Source organism: Salvelinus fontinalis, chromosome 2 (assembly GCF_029448725.1).
Source record: "Salvelinus fontinalis isolate EN_2023a chromosome 2, ASM2944872v1, whole genome shotgun sequence".
Classification (NCBI taxonomy): Eukaryota; Metazoa; Chordata; class Actinopteri; order Salmoniformes; family Salmonidae; genus Salvelinus; species Salvelinus fontinalis.
Genome location: NC_074666.1, coordinates 64,861,661 through 64,888,639, shown reverse-complemented (window position 1 = coordinate 64,888,639; position 26,979 = coordinate 64,861,661). Strand labels below are relative to the sequence as shown.

At 42.6% G+C, this 26,979-nt stretch overlaps 3 protein-coding genes across 3 annotated transcripts; all 3 read left to right on the top strand.

The window, feature by feature from the left end:
* The first annotated feature begins 320 nt into the window (after window positions 1–320).
* thoc6 (THO complex 6) lies at window positions 321–5,680 on the top strand. Its single transcript, XM_055942027.1, has 13 exons — window positions 321–442; window positions 782–873; window positions 1,107–1,171; window positions 1,379–1,482; window positions 1,614–1,651; window positions 1,819–1,867; window positions 1,963–2,034; window positions 2,240–2,342; window positions 2,480–2,529; window positions 4,118–4,180; window positions 4,470–4,580; window positions 4,919–5,047; window positions 5,441–5,680. The coding sequence occupies exons 1-13, from the start codon at window positions 428–430 to the stop codon at window positions 5,519–5,521; spliced, it is 972 nt and encodes a 323-aa protein (XP_055798002.1). The 5' UTR covers window positions 321–427; the 3' UTR covers window positions 5,522–5,680.
* Window positions 5,681–5,989: 309 nt separating this feature from the next.
* Window positions 5,990–11,822, top strand: LOC129868311 (ras-related protein Rab-35-like). The gene is made up of 8 exons (XM_055942177.1): window positions 5,990–6,442; window positions 7,266–8,029; window positions 8,167–8,340; window positions 8,821–8,871; window positions 9,039–9,162; window positions 9,445–9,569; window positions 10,742–10,866; window positions 11,278–11,822. The coding sequence occupies exons 3-8, from the start codon at window positions 8,280–8,282 to the stop codon at window positions 11,425–11,427; spliced, it is 636 nt and encodes a 211-aa protein (XP_055798152.1). The 5' UTR covers window positions 5,990–6,442; window positions 7,266–8,029; window positions 8,167–8,279; the 3' UTR covers window positions 11,428–11,822.
* An 8,089-nt stretch (window positions 11,823–19,911) lies between these two features.
* LOC129868095 (E3 ubiquitin-protein ligase RNF25-like) lies at window positions 19,912–26,404 on the top strand. The gene is made up of 10 exons (XM_055941733.1): window positions 19,912–20,009; window positions 22,763–22,831; window positions 23,385–23,481; window positions 23,907–23,974; window positions 24,087–24,156; window positions 24,393–24,464; window positions 24,634–24,780; window positions 24,968–25,057; window positions 25,253–25,390; window positions 25,508–26,404. Exons 1-10 carry the CDS (start codon window positions 19,993–19,995, stop codon window positions 26,300–26,302), a joined length of 1,563 nt encoding a protein of 520 aa, XP_055797708.1. The 5' UTR covers window positions 19,912–19,992; the 3' UTR covers window positions 26,303–26,404.
* Window positions 26,405–26,979: the final 575 nt, after the last annotated feature.

The window sequence follows — 26,979 nt, the reverse complement described above, 5'->3', positions numbered from 1 at the left end:
GATAAGTCCCTCTGTAGCCATTGATTTAGCTTCTTCTGTTTTTTTTAATAAGGGTTCAAATTTAGTAAGCCTCTAGACTTCTGATCCTTTGTAATGGTTACGCCTAAATATGTAAGTTCTTCTTTTACTGGAATACCATAATATGAAGGTGTCACACAATATTTGACAGCTATGAGTTCACATTTATTAATGTTAAGATATAAACCAGACGCTTTGGAAAAGGATTCTATTATCTGTCTCATTCTCATTGTTCTATCTGTGGCTTCTATCGCATCAGTGATTTCATGTCCCAGAATGCTTGTAAAATGTGCTCTGACGTCATATTTTGGCGACTGGTTTAAATGGGAAACACGACATTCTCAAACATTAGTTGAGTTCAACAATATTTATATTTTTTGACGCTTAAAACTGTATATTCGTATGCGCAATGGGTCCTATCGAGGTAACAGTTTCTACCGTTTATGCATTTACACTGTTTTCTTCTGGCCATATCAGGAATAGTCATGCAATCAACGGCAATCAAGTCGCCTGTTCCGATTACACGATTGCTAGCAATGTGATCGTAGCTAATTTAGTTTGCACTAGCTACATGAACGCTTACAGACATGTTATTAGTCATCTAGCTATCTACATTAGTTAGCTAATGTTACTGTAACGTTAAACATCTAGCTAGCAATACTTGTATCATACCCATTCAATATGTTTTAAAATGTTGCTATTGTTTTTTTTTTAAATCTGATATCTTAATTACATTAACTATGTGTCACTGTTCTTCGTCCAGCACCTCCACATGTCAGTGTTCTCCCAGAGTTTCTCTCCCTGTGGTCGCTTTCTAGCCGCCGGCAATAACTACGGCGAGATAGCGGTGTTCAGGTGAGACCGAGCGAAGTCGAGGACATGTAGTTTACTGGCTGCTTGCACTTTGAGTAGTGACAAATACACTGATATGAACAGAGATGATGTAATCAGCCTGTTCCTGCAATAAAAAATTATAATTTAAATGTTTGAATGGATAAAGCACATTTTTATCTGAAACGCACAAGTCCAATGCATCTTATTTACTTGGGTTCTTTACAGTAATTTGCTATTTTAATCATTTTCCCCAGTCTCTCCTCAGCGCTTAGCCCAGATGCTACAGATCTGAGCCAGACACCCATCCTCACATTTACTGGTCAGTCTCTCTTTCCTTTGATGTGTTGAAACATTCTCTACTTGCTACTTTATGGTAGAACACCAGTGTGAAATAGCTTTCAAGACATGCTGTATCTCACCCTTCATCCCTAGATTGTGACACCTGTCTCTCAGTCTGCTCCTCTTACCCCTCTTCTATTTCTTAATTTTCTGTATTTCTCGCCCTCACTCGTTTATTCTCTCTCAGCTCACGAGGGCCCCGTCTTCTCTCTCTTCTCCACGGACTCTCACCTCCTGAGTGCCGGCAATGGAGAGATCAGTGCATGGAGCTGGGCTGAGCTTATCAAGCGGGTAAGGCCGTTACAAGATAAAGCAAGCCTACCAAAATGAATGGCTGTTTAGTGTGAACAGTATGTATTTCTATACAGTCTATGAGGGTATGTGAGATGGACTAAGTCTCTGTCTCTCTCTCTCTCTCCCAGAATACCAAGGCTGCTTGGACAAGGAGGCCAAATTACAAGTAAGGCACCAATCAGCCGTACATTTGTTTTGAGAAAACACAAGAAATCTTGTCTGTGTGTAGACTGTGTACATTTGTGTTGGTTATTTTATCTCCCGATGTTTGTCTTTGCTGTCTGATGCTTGTAGCCAACAAGTGTGTATGTTCATAAATGCTCCTCTTTGCAGATCCAGCCTGGAGATCCCGGAGATCAATGCCATGATTGTCAATCCCACAGTGAGTACACAGACACCTTTTCAGATTCATTAAGTACCTCACTGTACTGAGACAAGTTCTCTATTTAATTCTCTCTCTCTCTTTCTCTCTCTCAGGAGAACAGTCTAGTGATTGGTGGAGGGGACAATAACATCCACATAATGGATCTGGAAAGTGGTGTCTTTAAGGTTTGAGAGAAATTAATTTATTCGATTCTTTCTCAAGATTCAGCAATGTGATGTTGACCGTTTATATAAATATTCTTCGTTGCTACATCTCTTTTAATTTCTCTCCTCTCTCCCTCTTTCTTACAATTATCTCTCTCTTCATCCCTCTCTCTCGCTACTTAACCTTTATGTTCAATCTCTTTATTGCTCTCCCTCCCTTCCCCAGTCAGTTCTGCAGGGTCATACAGACTACATCCACTGTCTGAGTGTGAGAGAGAGGGAGGGGGAGATCCTCTCTGGGAGTGAGGACGGCGCTGTCAGGATATGGGGTGAGTGACGGATGAAGCAACCTATTACTGCTTCAGGTTCCCTTGTCAGTCACTGACACATCTGGAATTAATGCATGGCTGTATTACATTATACTGTAGTGTTGTCATGTATCTCACTCTCTGAGCTCCGCCTCCAGACCACAGGACCGGCCAATCCGTGCACTGCATTGAAGTCTACAAATATGAGGTAAGATATTGGGATCGGTGGGTACCTGCCCCTACCCTCCATATGTACAGAAGTTATAATGTAGCATCTTTCTTACACACAAAAGTATATTTCAGTTCTTTTTTTGCTTCACCAAAAACGTGGTTATATGTAGGCAGGGCAAACCTGTTTTGGTGATTTCTGGTATGTCATCAAAATAAATCAATCACAGCCTATTTTTGTACTAATTAAGCAGTTGTTACCTGATTAAGTACAATACCATTGGAAATTAATGTTGAAAGTTCAATTTAAATATTCCTAAAACTAAGTTTAAACTGATGCTGTTGTTGCTTCCTGTTGACAAGACATAATTGATAGCCCAATCTACAGACACATGTGCAACAATAGTAATCAAGGAGTACCTTATAAACTGCACATGCACCAAAAACCCTGTTATTTTGTCAAGTGACATTAAATCACTCATCGATGGGGTATATGCGCAGTTGAAACAACCACGGCTCAAAATACACATGGAAACTGGATATGTTTTTACATCGCTTGTTAAAGGAAAACCTGCAGAACAGTCAGCTACATTTTGTAATGTAGAAATTTGGTACAGGGGTCACCAAAACAGAAAGACAAACTCAACACTGTTTTTCTCAGTCACTCCTGTCGATTATCACGTTGAAATCAATTGTTGCACGAGAGGAGGGAGCATGAGGTCTCGTGAGGTTGTTGGTAAAGCATGACGCTTGCAACGCCAGGGTTGTGGGTTCAATTCCCACGGGGGACCAGTACGAAAAAGTACGAAAATGTATGCACTCACTATTGTAAGTCATTCTGGATAAGAGCGTCTGCTAAATTACTAAAATGTAATAATGTTGCATGTCCTGTTAAAACTAACACAGCTCAAAAACCACACGGAATCTGGGAATAATGTATACATCACTGGTTAGAGGAGGGGGGGGGGGTTAACTTCAACTAATCACAACCCTCCATAGGATATCAACGGTTGGCTGCTATTTAAGTGATAGTTTGACTGTCAAATTTGTGCATTGGTGTGTGGTTAGCGTCTTTTATAGAGAACTGCCAAATCATCCATGCCATTTCAGAAAGAAAATGATGGCTGCCGTCTAAGTCCTGCGAACCCCAGCGCGTATGACAAAATCAGCAGTACAAAACCAAACATATTGATATGTTTTAAGCAATTGATCTTTTGTCATCGTGTTGACTATACATTTTTTATAATAACATCACCAATCTGAGGGAAAAGGATGTGTAATTCCCCCCCAATTTCATGTGGTCAAAACATTAGCTTGTGTAGGTTGGGTAATATCTAATAAAATGTAAATGGCAAAATAATTATCTTAATTTAGGATGATAGTAAATCAAGAAAACAGATTTTTTTCAATTATCACGTTTCTCACTTGTTTAGTGATGACAAAATGCTCCTAAACACAATTTAACCAGACAGGTGGTCTACACTAGAGCCTGCATAGGGCCTGTGCAGCAGGCTGAACGTTTGACATCCATATTATATGGCACCTTTCTGTAGATTGCTGGACAAAATACACATCAAACTACAAACAAAATCTTTCTCACTTCTGTCTCACTCCCCCTCTCTTCCTAGGAATGCGCCCGCCCCCAATATGGCAAGTGGATCAGCTGCCTGACGACAGAATCTGATTGGATGGTGAGGAAAGGGCAGCTCTTGCAATTAGTCAACTGTCCCTTCCCCATAGGATGAGCTCTCTTTCTAGAAATTGTAATGGCTTGTTCAGTACCTCAGTCTGAAATGTGGCACTTATGTTATCAGTGTGGCTGCCGTGGCGATGCGTTAGAACAGTCGCCAAGGTCAATCACCTGAAAGTATTTGCAATGCAGATACTGTAAGATTACTCAGCATTTCCTCCGGTAATTTGATCTCCTTTAATGTAATTAAATAATTCTCCCTAACCCCTTTCCCTTATTTCCCTCACCAGCTCTGTGGAGGAGGCCCATCCCTCTCTCTATGGCACCTCCGCTCCATGTCACCCACCTCCATCTTCCCTCTCTCCGGATGCCAGCGACAAGCCAACTTTTACCAGGACATGGTGAGATGTGTGTGTGTAATCTTCAGGGTGTGTGTGGGTCAGACTGTGTGTGTGTAATCTTCAGGGTGTGTGTGGGTCAGACTGTGTGTGTGTGTGTTTGATCTTCAGGGTGTGTGTGGGTCAGACTGTGTGTGTGTGTGTGATCTTCAGGGTGTGTGTGTAATCTTCAGGGTGTGTGTGGGTGTGTGTGATCTTCAGGGTGTGTGTGGGCCAGACTGTGTGTGTAATCTTCAGGGTGTGTGTGTGAAGGGAGAAAGAGTTTATTGGTTTGTCTTTCTCTAACTGTAGACACTAGTCCGTCTGTCTGTGTGTATTTGTGACCTCTCTCCCGCCTGTAGATCTTGTCGGTGGGCGAGGGCCAGTGTGTGTCCCACTGTCTCCTGGGGGGAGAGGTAAAGGCTCAGATACCCTGCACCCCCCACTCCCTCAACACGCTGGCACTGAACCTCAACAGCACTGATAACAGGGTGAGAGTCATTTAGACAAACCATCTGAACACTACATTACTCATCCAACCCCTCAGGTTAAATGTCCTTCTTTGCTCGTCCCGCTTGTGGTCTTCCTGTTCTCTTTCACAAATCCTGTGTGGCTCAGTTGGTAGAGCATGGCGCTTGCAACGCCCAGGGTTGTAGGTACGATAAAGTAAAGTAATTATGCACTCACTACTGTAAGGCACTGTGGTATAGAGCGTCTACAATGTAATAAATAGTTTTGTCTACATCAAAGCATCAGTACATGGTATAATTGATATTCAGTTTTGATATGGTCTGTTGATATGGTTGAGTTTTGTTAAGCAGGGACAGTGGTGGTTTTCAGTGTATGAAGGACTTGGTTGTCTTCTTTTGTCTTTGCTGTTCCAGGTGCTCACAGTAGGTGGAAGCAGTCACCAGATAGACGTATTCACCAACCTGTCCTACAGAACCTTCTCGCTGTCTTTCTGAGGACACACACACACAACCCCATTTAAGCTCATAATGTGCTGTCTTGGATAATTGTACTACACTATTCTGTACATAACTCATGCCTTTCTTGTTCAAAGGATGCCCATTCCAGGATTCATGTTTTTTATGATAATAAAATATTTTGATCACTTTTCCATATCTGTGCTTCAGTCTTGATAAATTTGCCCCGGTTTTATGCTCTGAAGGAATAAATTGTCTGACATATCTGTATGTCTTGTCTACATAAAGTCTTGGATTATTCAATTTAGATTTCTAGAATGTTGGGTTCCCTCCCCAGTTTTCCTATTTCATATTTGCAGTGAGTGTAAGTAACCCTGCCAAATACTACAATAATCCCATTAAACAAGTATAGTACAAACAGCCCTATTTCGTTTTGTGTATGTATTGATGAGACAAGATAAAGCACATTGAGCAAGAAGGGAGATGGGATGAACAGAGAGGAGGGAGAAGCACATGATTTGGATGAAAGTGACTCAACAACACTCAGGTGTGGCCTGAAGACGTCGGGCCGTGGACCAGTCTAAGGCTCCGAACTTTCCTGAGTCAACCCCCCGGAACCAAGACGTCTGGAACGGTCAACAGATTCTCGTATTTCTTCTTCGGACTGACCAATTGCACAAGTCATCGTTTTGGTGATCGCATTTGATCATTTTGTAGCACGACGCGTTTGAAATACGCATAGAAAATTAGCTACTCTAGAGGAATTATTCCTATACCGTTATCTAGCCGAGTTGTGTTTTGCGTTTATCAAATTTCCATGAGAAAGTAACTTTTAACTTCGTCTGTGGGCGAGCGGCTTACTAATGGCAATCCCCAAAGATCCCGGATACAAACGAATCTAGCCTCAGCTCAGACAGTCCCTGCTGATCCTAGCTGCTGATAATGTCCTCTGGTTACATGGTAGGTAAGTGTGTTAAACCCACATTTCTAGGGTTTAAACTAAATCAAACGTTGTGGTTTGTGTCATCAACTGTTTTGAGTAGTTTGCGATTGTACCTAATTTACGAAGAGTGTTATTGTTGCGACCTAGCCAGCTTGTTTTTCTCAGACAGCTGACGATTGTAGGGACTAGGGAGGGACACTTTCCCAGGATTTTCAGTAATGTTTTAATTGATAATCACGATGAAGAAGAAGACCTAGCAAATATTTTAACTTTGTACCAATGTGTCAGGATTCAATTTCAAGAACTAACTTGGTCGCCCCATGTACTCTTTCCTGTTTTTATTATGGAACAAAAAACTGTCCTCAGTCTTTTCTATTATTTCGCCCTAAATCGGCGCCTCGGACAGACTTGAGGGATTCTTGAGTTGTCCCTGAAAATAGTTTGGTCACTTAGTGCATATCAAAGAAAAAGTATGTTTCTATGATGCCTATATCCTCTCTACTATTTAACCATATAACATTTCCCCCAACATTTGTTTTAACTTCTTCCTAATCCAGCTCACCTTCAACCATACAGGCAGGCGGATGTTTCATGTGGTTAATATAGGCCTATATTTGTGGTTCATATAGGCCTATATTTAATGAGTGTGTGGAGAGAGGGCAAACGGTTGGAAACGTTAAATTTAGAGACACAGCTGTTCTAGTGAACGGGGAAGGGAGGGTGCATACAGGGACAAGGTTGGCATACAGTCAGGGAAGTTTTGACAATGACAGGTTGTCTCCTCACTCTGTCCCTGTATATTGTCATTGATAAATGTTCCATACAGACATTCTTTTTCAGGGTATGGTCCAAAGAAGGGAGCTGAGGAAAGCCTGAAACAAACCAAATACTGTGAAGTACTGTGCACCCACCATTTCTCCGCCCATAGCTCAGAGAGGAAGTGAAACCAAGGGATTGAGACCGAAGCAGTTCAATGGATGAAAACGTTGCATGGACTGTAGATTGAAAGAGGAAGAACTTCATCCTTTCAGATTTTTGCTTTTGATCTCTGCTTGTACAACCTTTCAGGCCTGTTCTTTTGTTTCTTGTAAGAGGTGCGTGTTAACTTGACGCAGAGATGACAGTGAGACTGTGGGATAAGCAAAAGTGCTAACTGAGAAGAGCAGTGACGTGAATCCTTACATCCATATGCCACCCACTGGAATACCTAAGTATTAGCTAATCAAGCAACAACAATCCGTCTACCTTGGACACAGACCAACAACTGAGCACTTTCAGATGCTCATGGATGTAGTGACTGACTGCCAGAACGCAATTTGATGAGGATAGTCTCTTTGCTCTTGTGTAGAGTTTAACGTGTCAGAAGTCCTTCACCGTCTGTCACTGCAGCCCAACTTTAAGGGGGAAAAACACTTTACTGGACTGATGGAAAGAGAACTTAGGTAAACCTGTGATGAGTCGGAATGTGGTGCTGCAAATAACTGGGAATCCCCTACTGGAGTTAGTGGGAGGAACTGGAACTGAGGTGGAACCAGAACCAACCGAGGCCTAAGCACGAGAACGGAATGCCATCTACTAAACTGGAAATACACTTGATTTAACTGGTAATTATTGCACTTAGTTTGTAATATTGAATAAGAATTCTGGACTTGATCTGGGAAATCAACTGGAAATAAAATTGCAATGTAAGTGTTTTGTGGATGTTTTCTGTACAAAATCTTCTTCCATTCTGAACTGGTAGCGTTGGGGGGGAGACTGTTTCATCCTGGGATTTGGGAAGACTGGAATCTGTTCCTGTGGAACTACATTTATTGGGAGAGGATTACTGAAACCAACAGAGCACTGTCTGCAGAAATGGCGGGGCCGGGAAAGGACTACAACCATCTCTTCAAACTGCTCATCATTGGAGACTCCAGTCAGTGCATCTTAACTTCCGTTTTCATACAAAGTTCCTGTGGTCCCTTAGTGCTTACTCTGTCTGCGTTAAAATAGTAGTGTAATTCAAGTGTGCTGTGCTGTTACACTGATGTTTAGCAGGCAGCTCATATTGTGTGAGTTGTGATTTAAAGAATTAGGCTAATATTACTGCTTAATCTCCTTAGTAACACAGCAAATATCAGTCAATCTGTTTATCATTGGGTGATTATGATGAACAGGCCTCACTTACTCACCAAACTTACAGCTCTGATGAATTACAAAGGAGACTTATTTGTCTCTAACTCTTCAGACAATATGATAGATTTTAAAACATTTACCCAAGCTGTAGTGATTTGACTTGCCATATGTAGGCTACTAGTAATGGGACAGTAAGTAGCCTGATACTGTCTACTCAGAAGTGAATGAAGAAAGGCCTAATCGCCTAACCTCTCATCCCTGTCTGACCTCTCTGTGCTAGATGTAGGGAAAAGCAGTCTACTACTACGATTTGCAGATAACTCCTTCTCTGGTGAGTTGCTGTTCTCTATCTGGTCAATATATACTATTAAACGATTTGAATGTGTGAGTGGTTAGGAACTGTTTTTTTAATGTTTTCTTCAAGATTCTGAATGTGTGCTTAGCATGTTGTGTGTATGTTTGTGTGCGGGTTTCTAACCTTGCTGCTTTGGCCTGCAGGTAGCTACATCACTACGATCGGCGTGGATTTTAAGATCCGTACGGTGGACATCGACGGGGAGCGAGTCAAACTGCAGATCTGGGACACGGCGGGCCAGGAGCGCTTTAGGACCATCACCTCGACGTAATCTATCATCTATATCAATGATCTATCTACATGTATAGAAGCTATATATCAATACAAATGCTGTTTTTCACCATAGTTGGTTTGGATTTAGGCTCAATTTCAGTTAGTTTTGTTCTTTCAGTTTTATAGTCATTAACTCAGTTAAGTGCTATTGATACCAGCCCGGGATAGAGTGCCAGCCAACGATAACTATCACCCGAAAAACTATCAACCTGTTTTTATACAGTACTCTTTAGAATCCGTTGCTATTTTCCACTTTCTCCCTGTTTCTCCTACCAGGTATTACAGAAATACCCACGGCGTGATTATTGTTTACGACGTCACCAACCCAGAGTCGTTTGTGAACGTGAAGAGGTGGCTTAATGAGATCACTCAGAACTGTGACAACGTCTGTAAGATCCTAGGTGAGTTTGGTATGCTGAGGTGATGGATGGATGAAGAGTAAAATAGATAGAGTAGATTGGATGAATGGATAGATAGAAAATTAGGAATTAAGAAAATTCACTGAGGAATGACTTTGACTTCCAGTCCAATGTGCTAGTATTATGCCTGATTGTGAACTGATAGACGTACACAAGTATGTGGACACCCTTTCAAATGAGTGGATTCAGCTATTTCAGCCACACCCGTTGCTGACAGGTGTATAAAATCGAGTATACCGCCATGCAATCTCCATAGATGAACATTGGCAGTAGAATGGCCTTACTGAAGAGCTTAGTGACTTTCAACATAGCACGGTCATGTCATAGGATGCCACCTTTCCAACAAGTCAACTCCAAGTGCTGTTATTGTGAAGTGGAAACGTCTAGGAGCAACAACGGCTCAGCCGCGAAGTGGTAGGCCACACAAGCTCACAGAATGGAACGGCCGAGTTCTGAAGCGCGTAAAAATAATCTGTCCTTGGTTGCAACACTCACTATTGAGTTCCAAATTGCCTCTGGAAGCAACGTCAGCACAAGAACTGTTCGTCGGGAGCTTCGTGAAATAGATTTCCATGGCTGAGCAGCCGGGGCTGTTTTTCATGGTTTGGGCTAGGCCCCTTAGTTCCAGTGAAGGGAAATCTTAATGCTACAGCATACAATGACATTCTAGACGATTCTGTGTTTCCAACTTTGTGGCAACAGTTTGGGGAAGGCCGTTTCCTGTTTTAGCATGACAATGCCCTCATGCACAATGTGAGGTCCATACAGAAATGGTTTGTCAAGATCAGTGTGTAAGAACTTGACTGGCCTGCACAGAGCCCTGACCTCAACCCCATCGAACTTCCTTGGGATGAATTGGAACGCCGACTGCGAGCCAGGCCTAATCGCCCAACAGTGCACGACCTCACTAATGCTCTCGTGGCTGAATGGATTCAAGTCCTTGCAGCAATCTTCCAACATCTAGTGGAAAGCCTTCCCAGAAGAGTGGAGGCTGTTACAGCAGCAAAGGGGGGGACCAACTCCATATTAATGCCTATGATTTTGTAATGAGATGTTCGACGAGCAGGTGTCCACATACTTTTGGTCATGTAGTGTACTATGCTGTCCAAAACATCTTTCATTCATCCCCACTTCTCTCTCTCGCCCTCCCTCAGTGGGGAACAAGAATGACGACCCCTCCAAGAAGCAGGTGGACTCCCAGGATGCAATGCGTTTCGGGGAGTCGGTGGGCGTCCGGGTATTTGAGACGAGCGCCAAAGAAAACATCAACGTGGAAGAGGTGACCTTAGCAGCCATGTTCTTAACTCAGGGTGTACCTCATTCACTTCCTCAGTAATAAAATAAAACTAAGCCTCAAATATCCCAGATGTCTTTGGGAAAGCTGAGCTTGAGACCTGATATGGCTCTCACAGGGAATTATCAGTTTATTGTGCTTTTTTTAATTAAAAAAATATATAATAATTACACTGCCAATAAATTGTCCACACCAGTGGGCTGTGGTGCTATCAGAAGTTTGATCATGGTTATCTCTTATATCTCTAAAACGGTTAACTTATTTCAACTTAGACCTGGTGGTGAATTCCCTTTCCAAGGAATAGCACTTCCGTGTGTACTGGTATGTATCCGGGTGCTATGTATTTTACAGTCCTTGCCCTGTCTCTTTCCTTCTCCCCATCTCTTCTTCCCTCAGATGTTCATGGCTTTCACTCACATGGTCCTTCGGACAAAGAAGCAGAGTCAGAGTCGTGCAGAGAGAGAGCGGGAACGAGAGAAGGAAACGGTCGACATCAACTCTCACAGACACAGAGAGAGGAGGAAGAGGGGGAAGAAGTGTTGCTGAGGGAGAGAGGGAGAGAAAGGAAGGAGATTGTCTAAGAACAGGACAGACCAATGGAGAGTCGAGCATCTAAAGTATGTCTGCACTCATGGGGAAAGAGCCAGGACATTACATGTTGACATTGCACTGAGACAAGATTACAAGAGGGTAAGGACAGAGAACCACTGTTACGTGCCGAATTTTTACCTTAGCAGTTATTTTTTATGAATGCATATTAATGTCATTTTATCATTAAAAGGGAAACTGGATCCCCACTGTGTCAAACTGTCATTAAAACCCCTAATTTAGGAAATACACTAATGACTTCAAAAGTGACTAGAGTGATGTATCTGTCTTATTTGTAATGAAAAAGACTTGTGAAAAATGTAACGTCTAAATAAACAGTGAGCAATAAAGTCGATCTGTGTGTGCCTTTATATGCGATATACCATTGCGAACACATTGGAAGTGTTATTTACCCTTGGTGTGAATGCTGTACACAATGTCAGGAAGTAGCATTAGCCACCCTAGATTGGTGGTGGAAAATTCTGTTTCATAAAGAAAGTACGCTTATTTCCCCGTTTTTTTCCCCCACCTTAAATCAAGTTAAGGAGGAAGTCGACACTTTTGTAGCTTGAATACATTCCATTTGGACGGTAAAATGAAACGACTCGATATTGTCATCTGCTGGCCTTTGGGCTACTATACCAGCAGTTTATTTACAAAGCCATAGGTGATGCAAAATATGAATGCAAGACTGGTAATTGGTTTCTTTTTTTTACACAACGATGCATTTTGTGCCTCTAACGCCAATGTTCAGTAACTATTTACTCAATTATCTTGACTGCATCCCTGGCTGATCAAGCGGTTTGAGAAACACTCTTTTCACGCCACTTTTATACGGAAATTACTTTTACGCAGCAGGTTAGGAGACTGAGGTTAAGGTTAGAAAAAGTGTTTGGGTAAGTGAAAATGCTCTCCTAACCTGCTATGAAGGTTTTGCGAGCATGGAGAGGCCAGAGATAGCCAGACCAATAAATTGAGCTAGGGGCGGACTGGCATTTTATCCACAGCAGTCCACATCATTGCAAACGGCGCCAACTCAACCCCCATACACACCCTACTTAGACACAGGCAGTAGTGCTGACAAAACATTGGCAGTACAGTACAGCGTTTCTCAACCATTTCTGTACCAGTGACTGACGAGACATGGTCGTCCTCAGACCATGAACGACTCTCCACCTCCAAATCGATCCCGCGACAAGAGTACAGGCCTCGGTGTAACGCTCATTCCTTCAACGATAAATACGAATCTGACCATCACCCCTGGTGAGACAAAACCGCGACTCGTCAAAGAGCACTTTTTGCCAGTCCTGTCTGACGCCAGCGATGGTGGGTTTGTGCTCATAGGTGACGTTGTTGCCGGTGATGTCTGGTGAGGACCTGCCTTACAACAGGCCTACACACCCTCAGTGCAGCCTCTCAGCCTATTGCGCACAGTCTGAGCACTGATGGAGGGATTGTGCGTTCATGCATGGTGTAACTCAGGCAGTTATTGTTGCCATCTTGTGCCTGTCCCGCAATTGTGAATTTCGGATACCACTGTAAGGACAATCAGCTGTCCGTCCTGTCTCCCTGTAGCGCTGTCTTAGGCGTCTCACAGTATGGACATTGCAATTGATTGCCCTGGCCACATCTGCAGTCCTCATGCCTCCTTGCAGTATGTCTAAGGCACATTCACGCAGTTGAGCAAGGACCCTGGGCATCTGTCTTTTGGTGTTTTTCAGAGTCAGTAGAAAGGCCTCTTTAGTGTCCTAAGTTTTCATAACTGACCTGTCTTAGCGACCGTTCTACAGGTGCATGTTCATTAATTGTTTATGGTTCATTGAACAAGCATGAGAAACCAACGTTATACATCTGCACGGTGCAATTGAATCTGGGATTAATCCGTGAAGAGCACACTTCTCCAGCATGCCAGTGGCCATCAAATGTGAGCATTTGCCCACTGAAGTCGGTTACGACGCAGAACTCCAGTCACGTCAAGAGCCTGGTGAGGATGACGAGCAAACAGATGAGCTTCCCTGAGATGGTTTCTGACAGTTTGTATAGAAATTCTTTGGTTGTGCAAACCCAGAACTTCTTCAGCTGTCCGGATGATGAGGTGAAATGTTGTGTTTATACAGCAAAACACAATTAAAACCTGCTTGTGAAAAGCTGCCAATTCCACAGGAAGTTTACCCACAATATAGGGACATTGTAGTAAAAAATGAAGCCCTCTGAGCTTCTGAAAAACAAAATGAGGTACAATATTCCAGAAACTATGAGGATTTTTTAAGTACCTTTTAACCCAGTTGACTTATATCTAATTAAAGAAAGTGAAGTCTAAGACATTTAGACCCCCATCACAAACCCTGTTGGTGATAACATCTCTTTTTATCTTATATGGCTTGTTTTTCCATGTGAAGTTGTACAATAGCCTATCTATGGTACAGAAAGTGGATTTGGGAATGTCATTAGATGAGATGCATGAGATAGCCCCTCAGTTTTGGATAAAAGCACCCTCTTTTGAAGACGTAAATCCCTCCCTAACCATGAGGATAATACATTTTTTATAGATTCAGTTACAGGATTCAAATGAAGATTATTCTCAGCCTTAAGATTTTTGGTTATCTTTACACCAAGGCAGGTTACAGTATCTTTTTCAGAGATGTTACAATCTGCTGGATTGACAGCTCCTTTCAGAACAAACATCTCACATTTGGAAAGATTTAAATTCAAACCTGAGATTTTGAAGAACAGCTTCACGATATCCAATGCTAATCTAGCATGTGACATCTTTCAAAAAAAGTGAGGTGTCATCCACCAGTTAGGATATCTTGATCTCTCTGGCCTGGAATGTAATACATTCAAATTTACTTTGATAAACTAATGAGCATAAGGTTTGAGATACTAACAAAAATAAAAAAGGTGAGATTGGACAGCCTTGTCGTATTCCTTTGTAAATGTTAAACATTGAGGATATTCCATGACAGAGTTTGACACAGCTATTGCCACCATTATACAGACTTACCATCAACAAAAAAATCACCAAACTTCAAATGCTTAAGACAACTCAAAGATAAAATTGTAACTTACGGTATCAAATGCTTTCTGAAAATTAAAAAATCAGGTAACAGGGAAGTCATCCAATAGATCACAATACTCCAAATCTAACACTAGCCTTAGATTATTAGATATATGGTGCCCTTTCATAAATCCCGATTGACATTCATCAATCAGATCATTCAAGCATATCTTTAACCTTTTCACAAAGATTTAAGCTATCATTTTGTAATCGTCATTTAGGAGTGTGATTGGACAGCAATGATCAATAATTAAGAGATCCTTGTGTGTTTTAGGTATGAGAGTAATAACCCCTTGCTTCAGAGAGGCAGGTAGTTCTCCCTTCTTTATAGCCTCCTGAAAGGCTTCAAGTAAAAATTGTGCTATTTCTTCAGAGAAGATTTTGTCAAATTCAGAGGTTAATCCATCACAACCTTGAGATTTGTTCTTTTTAATCGAGCAACCCCATATCGGATGTCCATGATGGATAAATCTTGACAACAAGACCGATTGAATCTTTCACTAACCGAGTTAACAGTCTCTATAGAATCAAGAAGAACCTTAGAGTCGCTCAAACGTATCTAAGGAGTAAAGATTCTCATAAAACTTAGTGGTAAAGTTTGATAACAACTCTCTATCCTCAGAGGTTACCCCATTAATCTTAAGTTATTCAAAGTATGTTGAGTTCTCCTCTCCTCTTTTCAAAATTAAAAAGTATCTACTGTTCTGTTAACCTTTTTCAAGCCATTGTTTTCTGGATCTTATGAAGGCTCCGCTTGCCTTTTCCTCATAAAATGTATTTACTCTAGTTGATTCTTTCTCATTAAGTGTGATATCAGCTATTTTCTCAGAAAGCTCAGCTACCTCACATCTCCTTCTTAAAGTAAGCCATTTCCCATAAGTAATACATGCTGAGTGGATTTTAAATTTCAGCAGTTCCCAATATTTCCCCTATTCTGCATTAGAGGTAGCTAAATTCCAGTAAACAGAAATTAGATTCTTAATCACAGATTTTCAATCACCATGCAATAACAATGAGTTATTCAATTTCCAATAACCACCAGAGTATTTCTTATCATCATTACTGCACATTCTTACAGTCAGCCATTTGACTTTATGATCCATCAGGACTGCAGGCAGTATTTTTACCTCTACAGTGTTGGGCTCAAGACTAGAGGTTATCACCCACAAGTCAATTCTTGATTGTAGTGAACGATCTCTATTACTCCATGTGTATTGTTTCCAGGATTTTTAAACTTTCCATATGTCAATTAAGTCCAGGATTTGGCAGAAAGTCACCAATTTGTTCACACCAATGTTAGGCCTATGGGGCAATCTATCAGTCTCATTATAATAAACCATATTAAAATTATATTAAAATATTAAAATCCCCACCAACTATAATCTGACTGGATGGATATTTTCTCAGAAAACGTTTTAAAATGTCCTCAATTTCCTCTAGAGTAAGTCATTAGGAGGACTAGAACAGTATCTATATACAGTACATTACACAACAAGAAATAATCTATCCATGTGGTTGATGACCGCTACTAGCAAATGTCCATTGTTGTCTATTTGAGTAAACAAAAATATCCCTTTGAAATTGTCTGCTAAAATGTGGCGGGCCAGACGCATGTACGCTGACACGGTCTCCAGGTGTACGGTGTTTCCTCCGACACATTGGTGTGGCTGGCTTCCGGGGTAAGCGGGCATTGTGTCAAGAAGCAGTGTGGCTTGGTTGGGTCGTGTTTCGGAGGACGAGTGGCTCTCGACCTTCGCCTCTCCCGAGTCCGTACGGGAGTTGCAGCAATGAGACAAGACTGTAAATACCAATTGGATACCACGAAATTGGGGAGAAAAAGGGGTAAAAGTTAAAAATATAAATAAATTGCAACCTTAGCTGAATGATTAGTCCTGTGGGCCAAGATAATGTCACTGCCCCACAGATTTTTCCAAAAATTATAGTTCTCTTTGCATGAATATGTTTCTTGAACGAATACAAGATCTGCGTTGCAGTCCTTACAACAACAAAAAAAGCGTTCCTCTTCAACATGTTTCGTATCCCCTTGGCATTGATTGACATAAACTTCAAGTCCATATATACAAAACAGAAAGGAAAATCCAATGCAATCTCAACTCTACCGTCTCTATCAAAAGGCGCTTCATAATTGTATTAACAGAAGTCTTAACTTGTAAACCATAACACCACAATTCAAAACTAGAATGCTCAGTTTGTTGTGGGGAAGGCGCTACCTTATAAGGTTAACGGTGGAACAAATCCCCCAAGTCTAATTTATTTTTTTGTCAGCGAAAAAGGCTCATATTCTCCTGTAGTATCCACCCTTTCCTTGATTTCGGTTCTGTTGGACGAGAGGCCACTACTTTGCCTTTGCTGCCTTGTCTGCTGCAGTCAGGTCCTCACCGAATCAACATTTTCTCTCTTTCAGAAAGGCGCTTTCCGTTGCTTTCTTCCAAACTGCATGTCTCGCTGTGCGGAAAGCAAACTGAATGATGATTGAGCGGCTGCCGATGGCATCTTGCTTTGTCCCGATACGATGAGCGGCATCCACAGCCATGTCCATATATCATTCGGGGAAGTCCGGAACCACACGGTTACAGATGTCTCTTACTATGCGCTTCACATTCTCACCCTGGTCCTTGGGGACACCACAAAGCCGTAGCCCCCACTGTCTACGGTATCACTCTGCTTCCGACAAGCGCTCTTGCATATCGGTGATGGTCTTCTCCTCTGCAGTACATTTATCAGAGGTTGCAGTGTTTGCACGTTTAAGCTTTCCGATACTCTCATATGGGGTGGTCTCGAGGTCAACGATTTTTTATGTGTTTTCGTGTATCATTTTTTCCAGAACATCGGCTCTTTCGTGTATCTTTACAGTGACAGCATCGATTATGTTAACCTGGAGTTCGCGCAAAGACAATTCTGTCTGTGTCTTTTGGGGTGCAGGACTATTGACTAGAGTTTCTGAATCAACCGAATGTCCAGATTCCTCCATTTCTTCTCCTGATGAGTCAGGTGGTGTTTTCTCTCTGGTGTATGAGTGGTCTGTTAACAACTGCCTTCTTCTTCTTTGCCAAGTTTCCGATCAAGTTAACGATCTACTGAGCGTTGTTCTCTGTTGTGTTTCCAATAAACCAAGTTTTGTTACATTTAAGTAAGTTTGAGAGGGATAAAAGTTACTCGGAGCAAGATAATATTCCATCTGCACTCACCGCCATCTTTCTTGAACCCCCTCAGGATGAAGTTGGTGACGAGCAACTTTAGCAACATGCAGTCGACTGCAGCAGAGAGGAAGAGAGAGGCTGAACCCGGTGGAAAATCTGTCTCCCTCCAGCAGGTGGCGTTTTTTCATTGTTTCACCCACCAAGCAAAGAGTTTTTTTATGGAGGTCGAGAGAGTGTTGAATTTGGTCACGAAAATAATGTATGGCATATTTACTAAATTAGGTTTATTTGATCTAATAGAAGTTTTGTAATGGTTAAGTTGTTATGAGTGTACTGATATAAGCAGCAGACGTGACATCCTGGCAACTTTGAGAAACAATCGAATCAAATCTAACTTTATTTGTCACATGCGCCGAATACAACAAACAAGTGTAGACCTTACCGTGAAATGCTTACTTGCACGCCCTTAACCAACAGTGCAGTTCAAGAAGAATTAAGAAAATATTTACCAAATAAACTAAAGAAAAAAATAATAAAAAGTAACACAATACAATAACGAGGCTATATACAGGGGGTACCTGTACTGAGTCAGTGTGCGGGGGTACAGGTTAGAGGTAATTTGTACATGTAGGTAGGGGTGAAGTGACTATGCATAGATAATAACCAGTGAGTAGCAGCAGTGTACAAAACAAATGGGGGGGGGGGGGGGGGGGGTCAATGTAATAGTCTGGATTAATTATCCAGCAGTCTTATGGCTTGGGGGTAGAAGCTGTTAAGGAGCCTTTTGGTCCTAGACTAGGCGTACCGCTTGCCGTGCGGTAGCAGAGAAAACAGTCTATGACTTGGGTGACTGGAAACTCTGACAATTTTATTGGCTTTCCTCTGACACTGCCTATTATATAGGTCCTGGATTACAGGAAGCTTGGTCCCAGTGATGTACTGGGCTGTACGCACTACCCTCTGTAGCACCTCACGGTCGGATGCCGAGCAGTTGCCATACCAGGTGGTGATGCAACCGGTCAGGATGCTCTCGATGGTGCAGCTGTAGAACTTTTTGAGGATCTGAGGACCCATACCAAATCTTTTCAGCCTCCTGAGGGGGAAAAGGTTTTGTCGTGCCCTTTTCACGATTGTCTTGGTGTGTTTGGACAATGATAGTTTGTTGGTGATGTGGACACCAAGGAACCTGAAACTCTCGATTCACACTGCTCCAGCCCCGTTGATGTTAACGGGGGCCTGTTTGGCCAGCCTTTTCCTGTAGTCCACGATCAGCTCCTTTGTCTTTCTCACATTGAGGGAGAGATTGTTGTCCTGTCACCACACTGCCAGTTCTCTGACCTCCTCCCTATAGGCTGTCTCATTGCTGTCAGTGATCAGATCTACCACTTTTGTGTCGTCAGCAAACTTAATAATGGTGTTGGAGTTGTGTTTGGACACACAGTCATGGGTGAACAGGGAATACAGGATGGGACTAAGTACACACCCCCGAGGGGCCCCAGTGTTGAGGATCAGCATGGCAGATGTTTTGTTGCCTACCCTTACCACCTGGGGGCGGCCCGTCAGGAAGTCCAGGATCCAGTTACAGAGGGAGGTGTTTAGTCCCAGGGTCCTTAGCTTAGTGATGAGCTTCATGGGCACTATGGTGTTAAACGCTGAGATGTAGTCAATGAACAGCATTCTCACATAGGTGTTCATTTTGTCCAGGTGGGAAAGAGCAGTGTTCCTGGAGTGCTCTGTAAGAGTGAAGGAGATTGAGGTGGCAAAAGTAAGAGCAGTCATTTGAACCTCCTATACGGATGCGATTAAAATAATTGAGAAAACAAGTGAATCTAGTGAAGATATGGTAGTGGATGCACCACAGCCTGTAGTAAATGTTTGCTGCCAGTCAAAAGACACCCTGTTGTGTTATAAAAAAGTTGATTTTGTGGCATTCATTGCCACAGTTATAAACTGTATGGCACAAGTCTCAAATAAGTCTAAGAAACTGGACATTTTTGTGGCTGTGGCAGAAAAGTTTGGGGGATTTAAGGATTTTACATCTGAAGAATTGCAAGGGGTACTGGTGCCGGAAGACCCGCCCTCCCAGGTTCCCCTTGAGCCTGTGTAGGGATCAGATCTGTTTTATTTTTTTAACAGAGATGTTGTTTGATTTAGTTTAGGGGGGGGGGGGGGGGGGGGGGTATTTAGTTCCATTTTTGGTAATCCTGTTTCCATCCCACACAGTAGGTGGCGGGATACACATTTAAATTGTGCCATCACCAATAAACCATAGAAGAAGAAGTAGTCCCGGTCGGCAGAACGAAGATGGCAGCTGAAAGCGAGTGAGTTTGTTGTTTAGAGCTTGTAGGTGGAGAAAATGTGTCAAATGCCTGTATTATACGTTCATTCATATTCAGTACCATTTAATTGAAAACGTATCTTCAAATGATATGTACGTTGTAGATTGTGGTTTGCAAGCTATGTGTCGCTAGCTTGCTAGCTCCGGCAACTAGCTGGCTAGCTACACCCAGTTAACTAAACGACACAGCTGAGTGCAGGGGGTGATGCCATGCAGGGTATGATGCATGTTGTGATCATACGAAAAGGCTCTTGCAAGCAAGTTGTTTGTTCAACATTTTACCAAAGAGATTACATTACATACTAGTTAGCTGCCATCCATTTAGGAAAATACACAAAGTTTATATCGGCTTGAACCAGAATCTGGCCTTAAAGGAGACGTTGAACGTGGCGAGGAGAATCGACCAAATTCTGGTTCAGTGCTACGTCGTTCCATGTCATTTCAGCAAGCCATGACACCCACCATCTCATATTGTTCTGAAATAATTTCCGTAGTTAGAAACCGATAACACTAGCATTCCTGACACATTGTTTTGCTGAAATGTAATTGATCTGAGAAATTAACAAGATTGATTACACCCAAATTGGCAATTTAAATGTACGGCATTCATAATATCCAATAAATATAGTACCTAACATCCGGTTTTGGCCGTACTTTTTTCTAACAATGAGTTAAGTCATGAAGAATCAAAGGAAATGGTCAAACGCCAGCCGTGGACCCCTCGTACCAAACCCACCGCAACGAGTGACAAGTAGTATGGAACTGCGACTCGGAGTATTGTTTCTTTGTCTTATGTAATGTTTAATCATAGAATTAGTTGAAGTGTATTTTTCTCCTCCTGTTCAGAGAACTTAGTAATTGAACTTGTTAGGTTTATGTCCTATCCTAATTCTGATATTACCAGGTTCTTACCACTAGATGGTGGTGATCCTGCTAGTAGGTGATGCTTATTTATTTTTAAACAGCCCCTCAATGTTAAAGGGATAGTTAATCAAAATCACAATTACATTGGGTTCCTTACCCTGTAAGTGGTTTATGGACAAGGTATGACAGCAACCCATGCTTTTGTTTACCTGGCCACTGTTTCAAATGCTAACGTTTTAGCATTTGTGACACAAATCCAATGCAAGTCAATGGGACAGTGCCTAACAGAAAGTCTACACGCCCTTGGATTTCTTCACATTTTGTTACAAAGTGGGATTCAAATGGTTTAATTGTCATTTTGTCAACGATCTACCCAAAGTACTCTGTCAAAGTGGAAGAAAAATTCACATTTTTTTTTTTTTAAAGATGAATGAAAAATGAAACACTTGCATCTTAATTAAATAGGTATTCACCCCCCTGAGTCAATGTTAGAAACAATTTACGATTACGCCTGTGAGTCTTCTTGGGTTAGTCTCATAAGGCTGTATCACATCCGGCCGTGATTGGGAGTCCCATAGGGTATAGCACAATTGGCCCAGCATTGGCCGGAGTAGGCCGTCATTGTAAATAAGAATTTGTTCTTAACAGACTTTACTAATTAAATCAAATTTTGTCATGCTCTGTCAATGTGTTGGGTATCATGGCTTGACAGCAATTTTCAAGTCTTGCCATAGATTTTCAAGCAACTACCGAGTACGTTCAGTTCAGAAGTATGTCTGCATCTTTGTGTCTGGGTAGTTTAATACATCATCCACAGCATAATTATTAACTTGACCATGCTTAAGGATATATTCAAAGGCTGCTTTATCTACCAATCACTGCCCTTAATTATGAGGCTTTTGAAAAGCTCCCTGTTCTTTAGTTGAATCTGTGCTGAAATTCAATACTTGACTGAGGGAGATGTTGTGTGTGTGAGGGACAGAGGAAGGGGTAGTTATTCAAAAATCATGTCAACACCAATTTCACACACAGTGAGTCCATTTAACTTATGTTATTTTTCAGCCAAATTTTACTTCTGAATTAATTTAGGCTTGTATAAACAAATTGGGGGAATACTTATGCGATGGCAATTTGAGTTATTACATTTTGTTTTTTCACTTTGACTTTATGGAGTATTTTATGTAGCTCAATGACGAATGCTAAGTTAGTGGACAACAACCAAAGCATGGGAGGGTTCTTATAAAACATCTCAAACCCCACCGTCTAGTGGTCAGAACCTGATGCTGTAGGATGGAACATAAACCTAACAACTTTAATTACGAATTTCTCTGAACAGGGTTTTGAAAACATAACCAAATTCACTGGGAATACATTACATAGGATGATTACATACCCTGTTGTTGGAAAAAGGTTTGGTCCAAATCAGGTGTTCGATTATTATATGAATCCTATAAATTAAAATAGCCAATTTGGGTGCAATCAATTACTTTAGTTTTTCAGAGATCAAATTATATTTAGAACAAAATCATTTCTGAACAATCTGAGATGGTGGGTGTTAATCGTCTTTCTTGTGCTTTGTGAGGTTAAACGACCCTGCTGTCATTTTATAGCTAGCTTGATAATTTACTACGCATGATTAACTGAGCTATGCAGGTTCTACATTTTTACATTTGGTTTTGCTAGTTAATGATCCTGCTGTCATTTTATAGCTAGCTTGATCATTTACCACACATAATTAACTGAGCTATGCAGGTTCTACATTTTTACATTTGGTTTAGCTAGTTAATGATCCTGCTCTGCAGTAACCATTTCTGCAGTAACGTCCAGATTGTTGCGTCACTCATTGACATTGGCTACATCCCCTCTCTACAGTGTGCTGTCTGAGATTGAGGTTCTCCAGTCCATCTATCTGGATGAGCTGCAGATTAACAGGAGAGATGGGTGAGCCACTCAGTTTGATGATAACCCATGCCCTAGAACACCACTAAGACCTCACTGATGGTAGCAGGATTTTGCTGACTCACGAATCTATATAAATACCCGTTGTAGCCTGGTTGCAGATCTGTTTGTGCCCTTGTGTAGCATAGCAACAAATGACAAAGTAACTTGGTTCACCTTAAGGACATATAGTACAGATCTGTGACCAGACTATAATACTATAGGCACACAAACACCACACGCCATTGTATCAGAGTGTGCTATGTTTTTTGTCGCGTCACGAGGCTGGACCAGAGAGTGATATTGCAGGTCTGTTGCATCATACTCAGCTGATTGTTGCGTTCCCCCCTCTATATTCAACATCCTGTCCTCCCAACTGCTCACTTAAACAGACATCTCTTTCTGCTCTCTTTTCTATCCCGGGTGTTTTACAATAACGTATGACTGATTAGCCTCCCCTGGCCAACGGATAAGACTAAATGAATAGCTGATAGACTTCGGGCTTTGAAGTGGATGCGTGTGTTTAATTGACATTCTCTGTTGCGCTCTCTTATAGGGGATGGGAGGTGAGTCTGGTTCTATATCCCTCCACGGGTGAAGATTCCCTCTCTCAGTTTGTGCGACTCACCCTAACTTTGACACTCGACTTGCAGGTATGCTCATATTCCCTTCTTCCTTGTCCTTTGCAATCCATTTGATTGGAAAAAATGATTCCCCGTCCCCTGGCTTAGGTCATGCATTTAGGTTACTTGTGTACATTTTTTAAATTTATTTATTATGTTTTCCCTAAATATACTGGCCTTCCCTTCTCCTGGAGAGCTACCTACAAGGTGTGTACACTTTTGTGTATTGGTGCAGGGATGTAACAAACGCCTGCTTACCCAATAGCTCTCCAGGACCAGAGTTGAGGGGTCCCTGTGTGAGATTTGAGACAACCCTCCATGTAGCAACAACACTTCCTGTCATTGTGGAAGTTTTTCCTCGTGCTTTCATAATTTCCTGTCCTGGCCTGGCCCTTTCATTCTCAGGACATGCCACTTACAAACATTATACACTGATCTCTCTTTCTCTTCCTAAGTATCCCTCCTCTCCTCCCTCCATTTCCATCCACAACCCTCGGGGTCTTTCTGATGACAAGCTGTGCAGGTAACGAGAGTAAATCTGTTGTCCTCCATCTTAGGTTCATTGATGAAGGGTAGTTTAATTTTTTTTATGTCCCCTGTTGCTTGTATTGCTCCAAGATTTCTCTCTCTCCCAGTGTGCAGAAATGTCTGCAGACAGAGGCGGAGTCCTGCCTGGGTTCCCCTGTGTTGTACCAGCTCATTGAGGCCAGTTCTCTTTCTTTCTCCCCGTTTCTCTCATTCTCTCTGTTCTTATTTGAAATCTCTTAGTTGAAGACCACAGTAATTTAAGAACTGTATTTGTGATATTATAATTAGAACTGTGGATCAAGGATTCCCTTTGTCCTGATTTAAAAAAATAATAATAATAATTTAGGAATGTATAAATAGAGATGAAATATCAAGTACCTGACTCGGTCCCTCCTATTCTCTGTATCTCTCAGAAAGCCAAAGAGATCCTGACGGAGAGCAATATTCCCCATGGGAACTGCGTCATCTGCCTTTACGGGTTTAAGGTGATCTGTTTTAATTAGTATTTCCATTAGTCCACATAAGACTAGTCTTCCTTTTTGAAACTCTCTGTAGCCCATGTTAACACCAATCCAATGCTTTTGAAATCCGTGGACACAAAATGGGACCGCAGCAGTGTGTGTGATCCTCCCTTGTCTTTCTGGTCTGTCCCAGGATGGGGAGGCGTTCACCAAGACCAGATGCTACCACTACTTCCACTCCCACTGCCTAGGCCGCTACATCACCCACTCCGAGACTGAGCTCGAGGAGAGGGAGAAGGAGCTGGAGCAGGACAAGACACGGGAGAGGACCGACGATGAGGTGAGATCAAGTATCCATATGCAGCAGTATAATTGACTGGGAGTTCCTGAAGTGAAACTGCATTTTTTGGGGGGGAGGGGGATGTCAATATATTATATTTATTTCTTTTTCTATATTCCTGGAGATTTTAGTGATGATTCACTTAGTGGTCATTTTGACTGGCGGTTCTTTCTCCCTCCCCCTGTAGGAGCTAACCGTTGTGTGTCCCGTGTGTAGAGAACCTCTGACTTACAACGTTGACCAGCTCCTGTCCAATCCCGCCCCTAGCTTTCCAAAGGTAAAGACACAACTGCACACACTGACAGCACACTGTACTGCTATGTTGCTTCTTGTAGTTGCTCTTTTTTCCTCCACACTACTGTCATATTTTGTCTTGCCATTTCAACCACACCACTTGAGGGACACAACACCTTCAATTATAGTGGCTGCTATTGCAAATACATCTATTTGTGCTGACCTCTACTTCACTCAGCTGGAGGGAGCGGTGATAGGGGTGGAGTTCAGGCAGAAGTGGGCTGACCTCCAGAACCTTTTGGAGCGTCAGAAAGCAAAAGGCGGGATTATTGACACAGAGGCGGAGTCTAACCGCTTCCTCATACATATTAATGAGGTAAGGAAGCAAGGAGGGGCTTAGCAAACAATATTAGCTGAAGTGTGTCTGTGCGTGAGCGCGCACTTTCCTGATAATGTATCTAAATTAAACAATGTTGCGACTTGTTATTCACAGCCGCCTCCCGACTCGGACAACGTCAGCGCTGACGGGAATACCTCTCCTTGCCAATCACTGCCCTCTCTTCCCCCTGCCTCCACCAATCAGATTACAGCACCAAAGCTGCAGCACGCTGGCCACTCGCATCGCAGGGGAAGGACAGGTCACCAGTACTGGCACCAAGGGCCACAGGGTCACTTCAGGGGCCTGAGGAGGGGAGGGAGAGGCAGGCCCCACACCCACCCAGGGACACCTGTCCCCCCCACTGACCATCTGGACAAACTCTCCCTGTCCTCAGAGAAACATGACAACTTCCACAGTGCTCCTCCTGCCAACTCTCACGACGTACCGATCAAAGCCAGACTTCAGGAGAACTCTAGCCACCCGGAACTGGGACAAGCACAGTTAAGCCAATTAGAGAATGAAGAAGGGGAGGGATGTACGGAGCTAGGCCAACAAGAGGCTCCAGTTCCTAAAGATGGTCAGCCAATAAGCAAATCAAGCCTGGACACTTCTAAAATGGACATCCCACCTAGCAATGGCATGGAAATGGAGCCTGGGCGAGGCCATAAAGAGAGGGGAAGGAGGGGCACTCGTGGTTCAGCGCAACAGCCTGACCAATGCCAAGAGAGGTATTTCAGAGGAACGGACCAATGGGATGCTCGGGGGGGCAGGTACCATCGCTACTGGGACGGGCGAGGTCAGCGAAGCAGGGGAGGTGCCAACTCCCCCCGTGGCAGAGCTCACATGGCTGGTGGGAGGGGCTTCCATCAGAGTGTGGGAGAGGTGGAGAGAAAGGGTGCTGCTCTATGACAAAGGGACAAAGGAGGAACTAAGAACAACTATGTCTGTACCTCCATTTACATTCTCGACACACCTCAAATAAAGCTTTGCATTGTCTGGCACCTAAGTGAACCGGTGTGTCCTGTCTTCTTTCCTATTGCCGTTTGAATTGTTGTCGTCAGTGGGCAGTTGTTAAGTTTACACTGAAGCATTCTTTTTGCTGCATAAGATACTAATGACAGGGCACATTTGTCTGAGGGAACATACAGCACATTTATTATTGACAGAAATCGGCTGAAATTGACCTCCCTTGAGTATCAAACACTTCAACTTATTTTCCCCACCCTCTTCCTTTTTTTCCTTCTGCTTTCCCTCCACTCCTTATTTCTGCATACCTCCCCTCCCTTGGGTGTCCAGCCTCACCCCCCAGCCAAGTAGTAGCAGTAGTAATAGGCTGGGTGAGGGAGCCCCTCTGCTGGAAGTCTGGCCGCTGCTAACAGGGCCCAGTGGGGACACTGACACCCCGGGGGAAGCGTAGATGGGGCGCCCGTTGAGGCGCTGCACTGGCCGGTAGATGTCTCTGTACTTCAGGGTTTTAGGAAACAGCTCCACCTGAGAGTGGGACAGGGGTATGAAAGGATTAGCTTAGGCACTGTACAATATTTATGAGGGATACCTGGAGAAAATCGTCTGAAATAAAAATGGAT